This window comes from Boleophthalmus pectinirostris, unplaced genomic scaffold (genome assembly GCF_026225935.1).
Source record: "Boleophthalmus pectinirostris isolate CB_2022bp ecotype Guang Dong unplaced genomic scaffold, ASM2622593v1 HiC_scaffold_15, whole genome shotgun sequence".
NCBI lineage: Eukaryota > Metazoa > Chordata > Actinopteri > Gobiiformes > Gobiidae > Boleophthalmus > Boleophthalmus pectinirostris.
Window position 1 is genome coordinate 35,043,848 of NW_026571070.1, and position 17,077 is coordinate 35,060,924.

The 17,077-nt window shown below is 40.0% G+C and overlaps 1 protein-coding gene across 2 annotated transcripts in view; it reads left to right on the plus strand.

Annotated features, from left to right (window-relative positions):
• The first annotated feature begins 5,800 nt into the window (after positions 1-5,800).
• Positions 5,801-17,077, plus strand: part of snx7 (sorting nexin 7) — a 30,539-nt gene continuing 19,262 nt past the window's right edge. Inside the window, exons 1-4 of one of the 2 annotated variants that reach the window (XM_020940736.2) lie at positions 5,801-6,080; positions 11,610-11,810; positions 13,132-13,242; positions 13,841-13,999. In XM_020940736.2, coding sequence (XP_020796395.1) covers positions 5,997-6,080; positions 11,610-11,810; positions 13,132-13,242; positions 13,841-13,999 — 555 coding nt within the window. In that variant the 5' untranslated portion in view covers positions 5,801-5,996. Of the gene's footprint in view, positions 6,081-11,606; positions 11,811-13,131; positions 13,243-13,840; positions 14,000-17,077 lie in introns of both variants that reach the window. The other variant, XM_020940735.2, reaches the window with a different exon arrangement.

Here is a 17,077-nt window from a genome sequence, read left to right on the forward strand (position 1 = left end):
CTGGGGTTGTGTTTTGTTTAATTCAAATAGTAATCCTGGTTTATAAGTCTCAGTTCCAACTTGTGATGTCATGAAGTTTTCAAGTTCTTTTTACCTTTAGTTCAGTAGAGATGAGCAGGTCCAGGGCTGAAATGGACCAAAGGATTCTAGTGAAAGTGTGTGGAGTGTAAAAACACAGCTGAGAACATCCTGTATCATGACATCACAAGGTGGAGCAGAGTGTTTTCTGTTTTAGAAAATAACTAATATGCATGGTTTGTGAGTTTACAACCTAGAAAACAACATCATATATCAGAAAATGACTTAATGTGGGTCATTTAACCTGGAGGGTTCCACAACACAGTATTAAATCATCCAGCTTGTATTCGTTTGTGCTCATTGTGTTTTTATTCTAAAAGAATGTGTTTTCTTACTATACTTACTAAATATTATATGAATTAGTGTTGACATGATACTAAAACTAATACTAAGACTCGATACTCAATACAGACTCCGATTAAAAAAAAACTAAAAAAAACACTTTATTTAGACAATAGAATGTGATTTTCAACATTACACAGTGGTAATGTCTTTTCTATTGTCATATTCCCTTTTCTAGCCTATGTGCTCTTCTTGTTCTGATACAGTTCTAGATCATTTAAAGATATTCAGGAAAGTTCCTTTCGATACCTGCTCAATGTAGTAGTTTTCAATACTTTTGGCAACCCTAACATCAGTCAACCCCTAACTTGTAAGTCAGACTTGAGTCACTATTTTTTAGGACTTGACATTTCACTTGATAAAATGGACTAAGACTTGGGACTCATATATATATATATATATATATATTATATATATATATATATATATATATATATATATATATATATATATATATATATATATATATCTCAGTGGTGCCTGTGGTGATCGGAGCATTCGGGGCTGTAACCCCCAAACTGGAAGAGGCTACAACAGATACCGGGAAAAACAACAGACATCTCAGTCCAGAAAAGTGCAGTACTGGGAACAGCAAAGATACTGCACAGAACTCTCAGGCTCCCAGGTTTTTAGAAAATACTTTTCTCAGCTGATCCATGTGGCTGAATTTTACATGAACAAACTGGAAAATGTCCTTCCCATTTCTGTTTGGTTCTTTGGTTGTACTCGAAGTACTGTGATACGGTATCCACAAATGTACTAGAGTACTACACAGTACAATACTGTACAATACAGTAAAACAGAGGGAACTACATAGAACATTCTTTCTATTCTGAATGTCATGATTCACACTAAGATCTTGTCAAGACATTAAAAAAGGAAAAATGTATATTTCTACAACTCTTATATAAATACTCATATATAAATATAAATACTCATATATAAATATACCATGACATTTAAATACAATTTTGTTTAAAATTCATATAAATTGCAAAAATCTAAGATGGTTTAAAGACATGAAATGACTAGAAGGTCAAAGACTTGAGACTTACTTGAGACTTGCAAAACAACAACTTGGTCCCACCTCTGCCTAATATAGAGAAACTATTGTCATTTTGCAGATCAATATACAACTCTACAACTGATAATGGAAGAATATTTTATAACGAACAGAAATCATGGCCCCTGCCCCCATCAAACCCAGTGTAGTGTTGCCTATTATCAGAGAGCATAAGGCAGATACATGTAATCAGATAGAAATATGCACACGGCACACACAAAGACCTGAGCCTCCGCCTCGCACTCCCGGATCCTGCGCTTGGGCCGTTTTGAATTGCAAAACACCAAAAGTGGAGCCGCGCATTGTTTGTAAATGCTATTGGCACATCCAGAGAAAAAGAACATACATGAAGAGAGGGAGAGAACGAATGGGCAAGAGAGAGGGAGGGAGAGAGAGAGAGAGAGAGAGAGAGAGAGAGAGAGAGAGAGAGAGAGAGAAGGTGTATTATTGTTATTTATTTAAGGGGGGAAAGAGAGATGAGAGAAGAGGGAGAGATAAAGATAGGGAGACAGAGAGAGGGAGAAAGGGAAGGAGAGAGAGAACGGTAGGGAGAGGGAAAGAGAGATGGGGAGATAGAATAGAGAGGGACAGAACTAAAGAAAGGGCAAAAGAGAGGGAGAGAGAGAGAGGGATGGGGTACACAGAGAGAAAGTATAGAAGAAATATTATTAATTAAAGACAGGGGAAGAAGAGGGAGAGATAAAGAAAGGGAGAGAAGGTGATAAAGGGAGGGAGAGGGTGTGAGAGATATGGGGGAGAGAAAGAAAGGGTGAGTGGGAGAGAGAGAGGGAGAAAGAGAATGGAAGAGGGGGTGGCCAGAGAAAGAAAGTGAGAGGGAGGAAGAAACAGCGGGAGAGGAGAGAGAGGGAGAGCAGGGAGAGAGGAAAAGGAAGATAGAGAGACAGGGGGAGACAACGGGGGAGAGAGGGAGACAGAGAGAGAGAGATAATGAGCATGCATGTGTATACGCGTGCACGTGGAGTATGGATTATGGGCTGTCCAGGTTGTCCGGGTAACGGTGATGTGGTGGTGAACACACATTGACAGCAGAGAAACTGCGGCGAGGTTATCTGTAACATGTGGGGAGAGAGACAGAGAAAGAGAAAGGGGGGAGTGAGAGGGAGAGAAAGAGTCTAAAAGAGGGATTGGAGAGAGAGAGAGAGAGAGGTGTGGACAGTGTTCACGTGGAGCCGTTGTAGTGACTGTATAATGTGACGTCTCCATGCTGCAGGGTAGAGACGGTGTAATATTATTGCTGCGTCTTTGTGCCATTGTGTATTTTCAAAATGCTTTTACAACAAACGAGTTCAGAGGCACGTTTCCCATGATGCTCCACACTCGTCGGACGGTCAGGACGAGGTGGTCACGTGGTTCTGAGCTCCTCACAAACAACACCTTCTGAAGGAGCTGTGGAGCACATCTATAGGTTCAAGTTTAGAACGTATAAATAACAGAGCCTATTTTCTGACCTTCTGGAGCTTTCTACATTGTTGCTCCCTGAAGAAGTTTGAGATGTCATCTATGCATGTTTGAGTAATCTAGCGATCTTTCCCTTAAACCCTCAAACTCTCCTGATGGTTAGCTGTGACATTCTGTCCACTGCTCAGTCCATATGCCCACTTCCCCCGTACTCCCTGTCACGACCCAGCGCTGCTCGGGACAGGGGAAGTAACAAAATAACCAAGATGGTAAGATGGTAAAACTAAAGTTGTGATTTATTTCAAAGAATTGTAAAAGGTAAAACTAACAAAAGATGACTAATTACAAAAATAACAAAAAGAGGCTCTAATCAGAGTAACAAAAATGCATGTAACTGAAAGTAGGCTAACAAAAAAAGAATATACAAAATGACGACAGGAAACCAAAACCAGTCTCAACTAAGTCACAAGGACTATTGTCCCAAACAAGTTAACAGCACACCACGAGAGACACAACAAGAGTGGCATGCAGTCCACAGTCAGAACAGCCCAGGGTTGGCCTACACCTGAAGCTGAGGTGTCATGGTTTTCCACCAATCAGAGTGAGGATCCAGGTGTCAGTTTCAATTGAACCCACCAATCACAGCAGGGGTCTGGAGATGGAGGTTTCACATGCACATGGATCAAACAGAGGTGGCTGTAGGAGGAGCTGGCGGCTCGTGACCATAACACTTCCACATGATTATTCTCCATAAATAAACAAAAACATGATACTGGACGAACCTGACGTGATGTGCATGAGTTTAAGTACTCAGAGCTTCAAAGACAAAGATGAAACTATAATTACACATTTTAATATGTTGTTTTTCTATTCACTTTCTGTTGAAAACACATTGTCTCTCTCTCTGTAACTGCTGCTGTCAGGCTGCTCATTTTGGTCTTAAAATGTTCATATTGACCCGCTCTGTATGGTCCTTGTAGTCAGGCTGGCGCCACCTAGTGCCTCCGCTCAATTTCATTTCTCTCCAGCAACTTGGTCAGGAATCAGAATACACTAGAGTCTCGTGACTAGACAGTTCCCAAAAAACTCGGAAGTGCGAGTTTGGGCACCAGCCAATCAGCGAAGAGCCAGACATTTTGTGTTGGCAACAATTCCCGAGATTAAGGACTTGAAGCCGGAACAAAGAGAATGTTTGGTGAATTTTATATCAAGGGGAAAGACGTTATTGTCCTTCTTCCTACACAAATCGGGAAATAGTTTAATGTACCAGTTAGCCCCGTTAGCGGAGCATTACATATGTGATGACCAAATAGCAGCGATTGGTTAAAAGATTAAAAACCCCCGCCTACTGTTGAGCAAATGAGTTCTATTGCTACAAGGTCAGACAGTTTCCACGAAGTGAAACCGTCTGAGGAATCAGGCTATGATTCTTGCTATTTTGTCTGCAAATTCATTCCTATTTCTAATATGGAACTGGACTCCAAATTTACCAGATAACTGTTTGCCTTCATATATATAGAAGCTCTGGATATATGAATATATATATACATATATATATATATATATATATATATATATATATATATATATATATAGAGAGAGAGAGAGAGAGAGAGAGAGAGAGAGAGAGAGAGAGAGAGAGAGAGAGAGAGAGAGAGAGAGAGAGAGAGAGCTTCATTTGACTGGAGCTGAACACTGAGGCTGTTGTCACAATCCTTTAGTTCACTTCTCTATACAGCCTATGGGTTAATGCAACACTGTGGAACACTTCAGGCAAAGTGTGGAATGCCAGTGGAACATAACCTAACTATAGATACTTTTGTTTCCAGTGAATAACACATATGTACTTTGAATAGTGTGGGCATGTGTGTGTGCGTGCGTGTGGGTGTGTGTGTGTGTGTGTGTGTGTGTGTGTGGGTGTGTGTGTGTGTGTGTGTGTGTGTGTGGGTGTGTGTGTGTGTGTGTGTGTATTGTGCCTCTTCAGGTTAAAGGTGAGGATGACATCATCATGCTCTGTGTCTTCATGACATGTCTCTAAGTTGAACTGAAATGGGGCAAAGCAAAAGTTCTGCTTCTCCATGAGATGATTTTGGTCTCAGTGTAAATAAACTGGTCTATACCATAATTAATGTTGACCCTGTCCATCTGCGAGAGGAGGAGTCACGTGCAGTCTGGAAGAAGTGTGTGATGGTCCTGAGGAGACGTCTAAACACCTCGTCCCCCTCAGCCCCAGTGTGACCCTCAGCACAGGCACAGAGCTCCAGTCTGAGGCCTGTACAAGGAGGACATCTAGTGGTCGGGCCAACAGTAATAGTCTATGTGTTTAATCAGAAGCACAATATAGATCTCATTTAATTGGACACAGATCATGTCAGGACTTCAGCACTTTGATGACGCTCTAGTCTCTGCTCTGGAGCTGAGCTCGACTGCACCCGTGTCCATAGGAGCATGGACTCATGCAAAACTCATCCTTCAGCCTTATTGTATGTGTTTATTTGTACATTTATTCAATGTTTATTGTGTATTTGGCTATCCATTATTTTATTTTAGTTTGTTTAATTATTTGTAATATGTTAAATTTTTTTGTCTCCTCCTTGTTTCTGTGGAAGTGTTGTACCTTTGGCTATAACATTCCACAGTATGGCATAAATCTATGTCTGTGGAGAATGTTCCAAAGTATGGCTTTAACTTTTTTATTTCCATGGAATCATGTTAGTGATATGCCACGTCTTAAAAGTCACACTATCACTTTAAGAAACACTGTGGCTACTGTCGAACAATAACATCTGCATTAGGCCTTTATCAGCGGTTTCTGTCTCTAGTTTCATTTTCTTTTGAAATTCTAGCTAAAGTGTCATGCCAAAATAACGTCAGACTGATTGAAACGGGCCTATCCCAGTCCACATTCCGGTGCAGCAGAGAGCGCTCACACTCGCACGGCCCAGCCCGGTGAGGCGGCGTCAGAGGAGCGCAGTTTCCGTCCCGTGGGCCGCTGCAGCTGAGCCCGGACAGAGCCGTACAGAGCCTGTGGAGCGAGGGAGTTGGCACACGTTTCCGCGGCTGTGTGTGCGATCCGCGGGGCGCACTGAGGACCATGGCCGTGCAGGGGACCACCGCGGACCTCTCTGTGCCCGTGTTGGATCTGGAAGAGGACGATGATTTGGAAGTTTTCTCAAAGGTACACGTAAACACCGACTAACCCAGTGCGCGCGCTTCTACGTGGACACTGTACGTCTCCAAAAGTTCTAATAGTAAACGTACGCTGTCCCGGTGATTATTTTGTGGTGAAAAAAGTAGTTTAAATGGATTTCGCGGTCGTTACTCTGCGCAATGCTCAGGGCACTCCCTCCGTTAAAACCTGTGGAAATATGGACATGTGACCGCTACAGTGAAGTAGGAAGTGACACTGTCAGTCAAATGGACAGGGACGATCCGAGTGTGTGGACGTGTTGAATACGTGATTTTAAGTAACATATTTCCTTACAATTAAATGAACCAATGAATCAAAATGAGCCTGTATTGATCAAGGGTTTGCAGTCAGGATAGTCTCCACACAACAGGCTCTGATGATAAAACTCGGCTCAGCCTGTCAGTTAAAGGCCCATATCACACTCTTCTCTGATCTGTGGTTTGAAGTCTGTTCCTCATCACATACATGTAGTGGTTGTGTTTGGTTTCATGTTCACATGTTTAACACACAAATCCTGCATGTTTGCTTCTTTAGTTCTTCTCTTTAACAGAAAACACTTTGTCCACCTTGTGATGTCATGTGATAATACAGGAAGTGTTCCGCTGTGTTTTTAAACTCCATAAACCTTTATAATAACAATTATGATTTCAACCTGAGAATTGACAATCTACTGAATTAAAGGTAAACGTTAGCTGTTAACTAAACTACCACTACATGACATCACAAGGTGGAACAGAGAATTTTGAGCTTTGGAGATGTAGACAGACTAATAATAAAGGTTTAATCAAAGGTGTAAATGTTACAAAACAAAACTTGTGTTATGTTTTTAGGAGATAACATTAAAACATGGTTTAGAGCTCACAAGAGTCTATTTTGTGTAATTTAGGACCTTTAAGTGAAATGGGAATAGGGATGTTAAGATGATCAGGTTAACAGATAATTTTGATATAGCCACAATATAATCTATAATCTCAAAAATAGTAATTGTGATAATTTTAGAATGAACATTAAGTCATGTTGATTCTGTCTATGTTCCAAAAAAGTGCTATTTGTGTAAAGTGTTTATGTGGCTGTTTGTCACCTCAGGTTTACTGCCTCAGAGAAATACTTTTCATAAACCAGGTCACACTGTCACATGTTCAGAAACTATAATGCAAGAAAATGAAGGAAGCTGCAGTTTTCAAGTTAACAGTTACCATTTATTTACCTTTTAATTAGTAGACTAAATTGGAAATGCCATGGTTGAAATGATCCAGATGATTCTAATGAAGGTGTATGGAATGTAACTTTTAAAACACAGTGGAGCACTTTCATTTCCTTCCTTACTTAATCCAGTTTGCATGGATATTTTATTACCCCTCAAAAAGGCTATGGTTACTTGGAATACCACTTCTTTTACATTCACTACCACCATTTTAAATTCACTACGAACTGAAAATGACTTGGGCCTGTTCCATAAGCCTGTCCTATCTCTGTACTGAGGGACATGCCTCTGTCAGTGCATGGCAGAATGCCTCTGCTCGGGCCAACTTTGATTATTTTGCTCAAATTATGTAATTTATGTGGCTGTGTAGTCAAAATGTTCTGCAGTTATCTCTTCTCGCTTAAAGTTAAAAGTTAAGATTTAAGGCCAGCTGCTGATGGACTAAAAATTGCAAATATTGTCCCAATATATCGGCCTATCTCTAGTTTTGATTAAGGAGCTGTGTTCGACAGCTGAGAGCAAACTCACACAGCTGCCAACTATAGCAACAGAAACGCTTGACTAATAAACAGGTAGTGGTGTTTGTTGAAACTGGTTACTTCCTTATTCAGCTGATCACATGACCCAGGTGCACACACAGTATATGGTCTGCAATATTGTAGTTATCCTGGCATTTCCTTTCTCTCTCTGCGTATGTGTCTCCTGTTTACTGTGCTTGGCTCTCCAGGCTCTTCAGACTATCCTACTTTCTGTTCAGATGTACCACGGTCTGGAACCAAGTGTCCAGGTCTGGGACAGTTCAGTCACAAATCCAGTCATGTCTTTTAGACATCACAGAGATAGCTGTGTTTGGTGACCAATGCACTTGAGATGGTGTGAACAGTGCACTTGCTCCTCAAAATTATTTTATTAGTCCCTTCTAAAAAAAACTTGGCTTTTTTATTGACCTACCTTTTTTTTTGACCAGACTTCTCTCCCCTGCCTCCAGGGGGCGCAAAACACAGCAGCCCACCTCCTAACAGGGACCAAGAAGTGGGAACGTATTGCCCCTGTGTTTGGTATTCTCACTGGCTACCTGTCAAGTTTAAAATCCATTTTAAAATTATCCTGTTATTAAAAGCCTGCTCCTACAGCCCCACACGCCAAGGTGAGCTCTGAGGTCTGCAGACCAGCTGCTCCTCTGTCCCTGCTCCAGACCGAGCACCAGAGGAGACAGGGCCTTCTCCGTGACAGCTCCCAAACTTTGCAATAGTCTATTTGCACAAGTGTTTACCGCCAACTAAGCTGCAGCACCTTCCAATTTTAGTTATTATTTTAACATCTATTCTCTTCATCTTTTTTCTTGCTGTATATGGTGTGTTGGGGTTTATTGTTGTCTGTAAAGCAAACACTTTTGACTTGACTTCAAGAATAAAGATCCAGGGCTACAGTAAGACATAAGACATAAGAAACCAACCATGTTTGTTTTGATACATGCTAATTATGTGTCTGACTGGTCAATCCACCAGTCAGTGACGCCCCTTGGACACCATGGAAACTGGATGCTGTTCCAGACTAGACCTGTGTGCGCGGTATCCAGACTAGACCTGTGTGCGCGGTATCCAGACTAGACCTGTGCCTGTAGTCTCAGATGAATGTTTCCCTGTACTTAAGTGTCATTATGTTTGTGTTTCAGTTGGTCGTGTTGGTACATGTTCACCAATGACCAGCTCCACACAGGGCTGGGTCCCTCTTAGTCTTTATGTCAAACTAAACTGGCCAATATTAAGAAATGTGGTCAGTGATTATTTGTAAATAATCAGTGATTCTATACAATAGGCCTGTCACGATATCACATGTTAAAGCACTATATATATCACTACAGAGAAACATTGAGTTACACAATAATATTGAAGTGACTTAATGCCACTGATACAAAGCAGGATAATCCCAGTAAACTATTTCTAAAGAGACAGTATCATTAAAGGGCCGACATAAAATGGCAAATGTCTCTTCACTATTGCAAAGAAATTGTACATGCAACAAATTGATTATTTGTGCCAGTGTTTCAAATTGACAGTGAGAGTTTTCAAATACATTAGCCACACAGGCTGAAATATGCAACTGGAGGGTCTACACAGATGAGTATTCATGAAAATAATTTTGATTAAATTATGCCACAGTCTTTGGTTTAAAAGGTCATGTGTTTTGAGTCCTTACAGTCCAGAAAATGATTGATAAAATATGACCACTATATGATTATTTTTTATATCCTCCTAGTCACGATTAGGCAGTTGATTGTTGCTGTCATACTGATCATCACATACTAGTGTGGAACTGTAGCACAAGCAGAACCTGCCTAACCCCATCTGTTCTAAGCCATACTCCAGCAGTTCTAACACAGAGCAGTAGACTGACTCGTTTGTCTTCTTGTACAGAGCTGCTACTTGATGTCCTCTGCTCTGACAGTCTTCATGGGGTCTTAAGATGTTGGTAATCTGAAAACAAGGAGTGATCCATATCAGTGAGGGCTGAGTGATCGAACAGAACATGAATCACCTGATCAGTCATCATTTTCAATGATTTATGAGTTATTATTAAAAATGAATCCAAATGTATTCCCTGGATACTTTAATTTCAGACTTTAAAGCATCTGCTCCAGACTACATGCAAGCTGGCATTTTATTGATGATTACAGATAACATTTTGGCCTAGTGTTACTAGCATCGGGGCTTTTTGTCATATATGGCATCAGTCTGATATTAAATATCAGTTACAGGTCAGATCTGATATTGGGCTTTTCCACTCCCTCATTCACACACAGACAGTGGGGGGTAGAGCTTGGGTATCATTAAGAAGTTGCCGATACGATACATACCCCGATACATAGGCCACGATATGATACATATCTCGATACAGTGCACTTTCAATTCAATACGATACATTTTAAATCGATTTGATAGCTATCAATAAAACAATGGCTGTGATACTAAAAGTCTTTGTTAAATCACTTCTTGCGCAAAGTTCATATGAAACAAACATTTGATTCCTCAAAACAGTGACTATGTCAAATGTGTTGCATAAATGAGTTTCCTTCCACTGAAGAAGCAACAAAACTGTAGCTGTAACAAAATAAATTAATAATACACCAAATACTTGTGGCGATATATCGATACAGCAGCCCACGATATCAATATTGTATCATCACATTAGGCGATACGATATATTGATATTTCGATATTTTTGCACACTCCTACTGGGGGCAAGTGTCTTGTCCAACAACACAATGACAGCATTCATCTGTGGGAGCTGGAATTGCACTGCCAACCTGTGGGTCAGTGTATCTGACCCACATCAACTAATGATGTTGTTATGTCAAGAGTGGGATTCAAACCGCCAACCTTCAGATGGACATATAGTGGACGTATGCTCTACCAACTGAGCTACTTTATGTTATGAGGTTCTTTTTTGAGACCAAGAGTTGACAGTTTGTTCTGCTCTGTGCGTTCTTCCTCAGAGTCACGTGATGTTGCTGTGACGTGTCGCTCAGCTGATTTACACAGGGTTTGGCGCTGTCTTTGCACTCATGGAAGCAGGACGACAGCGCCATCTGCAGTCCAACTGTATCCTGGGTGTGTGAGAGTAAAAAAGTTGTCGCCAAACAATGTTTTTTTTTACTCTCACACACCTGGGAAACTGACCTGAGGAAGTTGGACTGCAGATGGCGCAGAACGTTGTCCTCCTTCTTCCGGTAAGAAGACCGCACCAAAACCTGTTTAAATCAGCTGACTGGATACATCACAGCAACATCACGTGACTCAGAGGAAGTGTGCAGGGAGCAGTCCAAACTGTCAGGTATGAAAACAAACTCTTGGTCTGAAAAAAGACTAAAATAACATAAATTATCAGAAGACCAAATGAACCTCATTGAACAACTGAGTTAAAGCCGCCCCACTGTTTGTCAGAAAAAAACTAAAAGTCTATCACATGTCTTTATTAAAGGAGATATAATATAAAATTGACCCCAATCAAACCCTCCTTATAGTTAGCTGTAAGATTCTGTGCAATGCTCCACCCACAAGTCTACATCACTCATGCTCCCACACAATTCTCCCTAAATGTTCAAAAACATGATACCAGTCTGTACACAGCAACACGACAAACCTGATGTGACCTGCGGTGTCTTTAAAAACACGTTGTTTTCAGTGACTGTTGTGCTTTGAAAACAATAAAGGTAACATGATCTAAGTATGTTTTGTGTTAGCAGTTCCACATAGAAGTAAAATACCTCTTCTTTTAAGTTCTAACTTGGATGAATGTTCCTCTTTCAGAAGACCTCTGTGGCTGATGGAAACCCTCTACCCACCTCTCCTAGCTCCATGACCAACCAGTATCACCTGGACCACGAGGACCCAGAGGAGAGCCTGGAGAAGAATCCAGAGCAAAGGGAGAGAGACCTCTTCATCACTGTGGACAACCCCGAGAGTCATGTGACTGCCATCGAGACCTTCATCATTTACAGAGTTCTCACTAGGGTAAGACTGACCACTACTGTCCACCACTGTGTCCACTTTTGTTCACTACTGACCATTACTCTCTAGTGCTGACATCAGATTAAAATTTCAAACTCAATTTCAACTGTAAGGACTCAAGACACAATACTGATTCTTGATACTGATTCTGATTTTCCACATTCAATGGTAGAACTTTCATTTCTATTCCCATGTGTCTTATATGTGTGTAATCCTCAGTGGTGCAGTAGGTTCATACTGTCCATGTGTATATACTAATCAGTGTGCTCTTATACTTCTCTGACACAGTTTATTTATCTATCTATCTATCTATCTATCTATCTATCTATCTATCTATCTATCTATCTATCTATATATATATATATATATATATATATATATATATATATATATATTTTTTTTTTTTTTTTTTCCCTACAAATAAGTAACTAGTTTCAATACTAGTTTTAGTATCAATTATTATCTCATTTGAAAACCCCATTACTGTTCTTTACTGTCCATTCAGTGTACACCTTGTAGTGTCTGTGTACACTGGTTTATGCAATCAAAAAACAAAAGAGCATCTATAAACTCTATGAACTTTAAACACACTCTTTAGTCATGATCATGAATAATCTTCTTAAATAAACCCTTGTGGTGTAAAGTCACTTACCTCCACTTAAGCATTTGAAAGATCAATAGCTTCTCATCTCAGACAAAGAGCTGGATGAGCTGTTTTCTCAGGACATTATTTTCAAATAAATTATGTAAGATTAATATTAGTCCATACACACTGCTTTTATGTGATAAATGCAGTATTATTGCAGCTACAGATGGAAACCTTGTTTGCTTTAATCAATATCTCTTTAACGCTGTCTTATTTGCATATAATTATTACATTTAAATGTACATGACCAGGTGAGGTTTCTTCTTTATTGATTATTTACATTATATATCCTCACTGAAGAAAACTATGAATGACACATATTGATTGTGAACTAGAATTTAAAAACAACCTTTACCATTTGCATTGATCACTGCTTTGCTCTTTGGGCATTTCTTGACCCTGACGTGGCACTGCTGTGAAGTGAAAACCATTTTAGGAGACTTCATCATGAAGCTCAAAGAGAGAAGGCCAAGGGTTTACTATGCTGTCAACAGGGCAAAGGGTTGTCCCTTTGAGGAATGAATGTATACTCAGTTTCACTTTTTTTCTTTATATCATAATTCCATATATCTTGCTTCATGTATTTGATGTCTTTCTAAAATGTAGAAAGTAGTAAACAAAGAAAAAAGAAAAACACTGAATGAATGAGAAGGTGTGTGTGAATGTGTATCTGTGTAGACCACACGGGGGGACTTTGACTCCAGCGAGGTGGAGGTGCGGAGAAGGTACCAGGAGTTCTCATGGCTCAGGAGCAAATTGGAGGAGAGTCACCCCACCCTCATCGTCCCTGTGAGTCCCACTACTACTACTACTACTACTACTACTACTACTAGTACTACTACTACTACTACTCTACTTCTACATACTGTGACCATGTGCCCAAAAATGACAAAATGACCCAAATGATTCTCCCAAAGTCTGAACTCTCCTTCATACCACATGCTTTTAATGCTACAGGAGATTTTATAATTTTATTTTGAAATTCCATGGCCTATTTGTGTCTCCAGATACCAGGTAAATGTGTTGCAATCAAATATGCGTTGATTTATTCTTAATTTAGTAGAAGTGATTTCTGGAAGTTCTGAGCTTCCACATGAGGCATGGCCTGTCCATGTCCTGCACTGGCAACCCAGATTCAGGTGTGATTGCAGTAATTGTTTTAAAAGTAAAACATCACAACTGGCTACATCCAGCTCCTTTTTTAGATTGGCATAACTTGATTTAGCACAAATCTGTAAATGGCCACTGACTAAAAAATGCAAGAGAATGTTTGAGTTTAAAGCCCAATGTACTCCTGTGTGTGTGTGTGTGTGTGTGTGTGTGTGTATGTGTGTGTGTGTGTGTGTGTGCGTGTGCGTGTGTATGTATATGTACGTGTGTGTTGCAGCCTCTGCCAGAGAAGTTTGTGATGAAGGGCATGGTGGAGCGCTTCAATGATGACTTCATCGAGACCAGGAAGAGAGCTCTGCACAGATTCCTCCAGAAGATCTCAGTTCACCCAGTCCTGTCCCACAGCCCCCACCTCAAGGCCTTCCTCACTGCACAGGTACAGGGGCCTGTGGTCAACATTTATCACGTTTATTAACATGTATTATTTTGATTTAAATGCGCAAGAGGGAGTCTGTCGACAACAGTTGAAAAGAAAAATATACATAAATTTATATATATATATATATATATATATATATATATATATATATATTAGGGGTGTCAAATTATCGCCATATTTAGCACGTTATGTTTTTTAATCGCGTTAATCTCATTTTTAATCTCTTAACTTTACTGTTTCTGTATGCGAGTTGCTTTATTATAAAATCTGTTTTTATGTGTTGTTGGGACAACACACACACATAAAAATAACACATTTATTTATTTTTTTTATTTCGGTAATTCCACTCATTGCCGGAAACCCACACAAATGTGCGCAGTAAGAACGATGTAAACGTCATGTTAACGTTGGCGGCGTCAGTCACACAATGGACGAGGTGGAAGAGCCAGTAGAACAGAGGCAGCAGTGCACAGGTAAAAACACATTCGTGTCTTGGAAATTCTTCTCCCGACGTGAAATATAAAAGAAAATAACAAATATAAAATCACCTACAACTTAAATGTCACTGGTGTAAACAACCTGCATAGACTCATGATGTCTGCACTACTGTCCTATACACAAACACACACACACACAAACACACACACAAACACACACAAACACACGCAAACACAAACACACACACACACACACACACACACACACGCACACAAACACACACAAACACACACCTTCATCATTGTCATTAACCTGAGAACGCGCGGACCATATTTCCTTCCGTAGTTACTGCGTGGACACCGCTGTCCTCCCGTGCACCGCGTACGTTTTCTCGCGTACGCTGCGTAAACCGCGCTTCCTGCTGTGCGCCTCTAAACCAGAACTAACACCAAGACTAAAACCGGGACTAACCCAGTCCAGGATTAAACCAGGACTAAACCAGAACTAAAACCAAAACTAAAACCAGGTCTAAACCAGGACTAAACCAGGACTAAACCAGTGATCTCATATATGAAGCATTTGTCTATCAATAATATTTTTAATATGGTTAAGGAAAGACTGGACTTTTTATTGTCTTTAAGTAGACAAAAGTTATTATGTTCAGATTTCCTCGTCTTTGCTACTTTACAGCAAACAGTTTCTTATTCATGGAGACTTGGGCTCAACAGACAATTTGAAGAGAACAAACAAGAGCAACATTTGCAGGATGCGGTTGTTACATTCATGTAGTTTTAAAAAGCATGACAATATCAAGTAATTCAAAGTATTCAAATTACATTACTCACTTTAAGTAATTAAATGGATTAAGTTACAACTATATTTTGGGATATGTAATCTGTAATCTGTAGGGGAATACATTTTAAAAGTAACCTTCCCAACACTGCAGATTAGTAATAGTAATAATAATGATGATACTGTGGAATGTAAGTGACTGCATCTGTTAAAGTTTGTTAAACAATAAATGACTTTATAAAGTCACTTTTTTTTTGTTCTATATCAGTCTTTTGATCTGCCACAATAATGTAATAATGAATTTAAATGAAAATACCTCAAATTGAAGGCTTTCTCAGAAAAGTGCAGTACTGGGAACAGCAAAGATACTGCGCAGAACTCTCAAGCTCCCAGGCCTCTGGTAGAGGACCCGAGCTGAATGAGGGTGAGAGAGACCTACCACCGTGGAAGGTGAGAAACACATTTTTTTATTTTTTTTTTATATATATATATATGTGTGTGTGTGTATTATATATAATTAGGGCCCGATGGATTTTGTTGTGGCCGATATGAAACCCATAAAATGGGAGTTGGAGCTGCCGATATAATCGACGATATATTTAGTGATGTAAAAATTCACTGTAAATCTTGAATTGTTTAAAAAACTTAGGTTTGGCTCTAGTGGATTTTAAATTGGGTTTATTTAGGCAACATTTATTGTTATTCTGACTCTTTACCTCATATCTGCAGACAGTAGGTCGGACTAATGGCATTTTTGCATCACATTCTAGCAGCTAGTGATGGGTATTTCAGTTCTTTTGCGAGCACTGGCTCTTTTGGCTCGGCTCACTAAAAGCAGCGGCTCTTTCGGCTCCCAAGCGGCTCTACAGGTTGTTTTGTTGCAAGCAGGACTAAACCAGAACTGAACCAGGACTGAGTGTCGGGATTTGGTCTCTATCTCTCTCCGTTGTGGTTTATTTATTTTATGCTGAACTACAGCCAAACATGCATGTTTTTTCTCTCCTATGCACACGCAGATATCTGAAAGTTTCATTTTGAGCCGCTGCCGCTGTCAAACTACCACAAGTCTGCACACGACGTGAAGAGAAAAAAGTGAGAGAAAAAGAAAACACGGCTCAAAATAAGGAGCAGGCTCCCGTCGTTCGCTTCAAAGAGCCGACTCTAAGAGCCGCTTCGTTCGTGACCGACCCAGCACTACTAACTAGTAAAGAAACTACCGCTATTAGCCTTTAGCCATAAATGCTGCACGCTGCGGTAATTAATTATATGCATAAATGTCATCATTCACAGCTCATTTACATATCAGTGTAGGTCAAGTAACAAATATATGGCCAATATAGTCACTTTACAACAGGTCAAAAGAAAACAGTCTGTTTATGTGTGGGACCTACAGCAGCTAATTGCTAACTAAAGGAAAAGAACCAAAACTATCTTCAAAGTCGACACATTTCCAACACTCAGTGCTCACACAGGCACTAATAAATGTCCTTTTAATCCAGACTCAAACAGATTGTCTGTAAAAAGAATATAATCTCAGGGTTTGGATCTGTGTCTGCGGGAGTAAACAAACACAAGTGACCTTACGTGGCGTGACGTGAGTGACGTGTGTTCAGGGACAGAACGGACACACACACAGACAAATGACTCCGCAGATAAATACTGATGTGGAGCCACATATTAGGACATTTATCTGTCTGTAAATTGGATTAAATGAACTTAATGTAGAGAGTCTAAGATTTATAATGACGTATCACATGCCCACATGAAATATCGGCCCATATCAGCAAACATATCAGCCGATAGCTGATATGTCTCCAGGTGCACATATTGGCCAACCGATATATC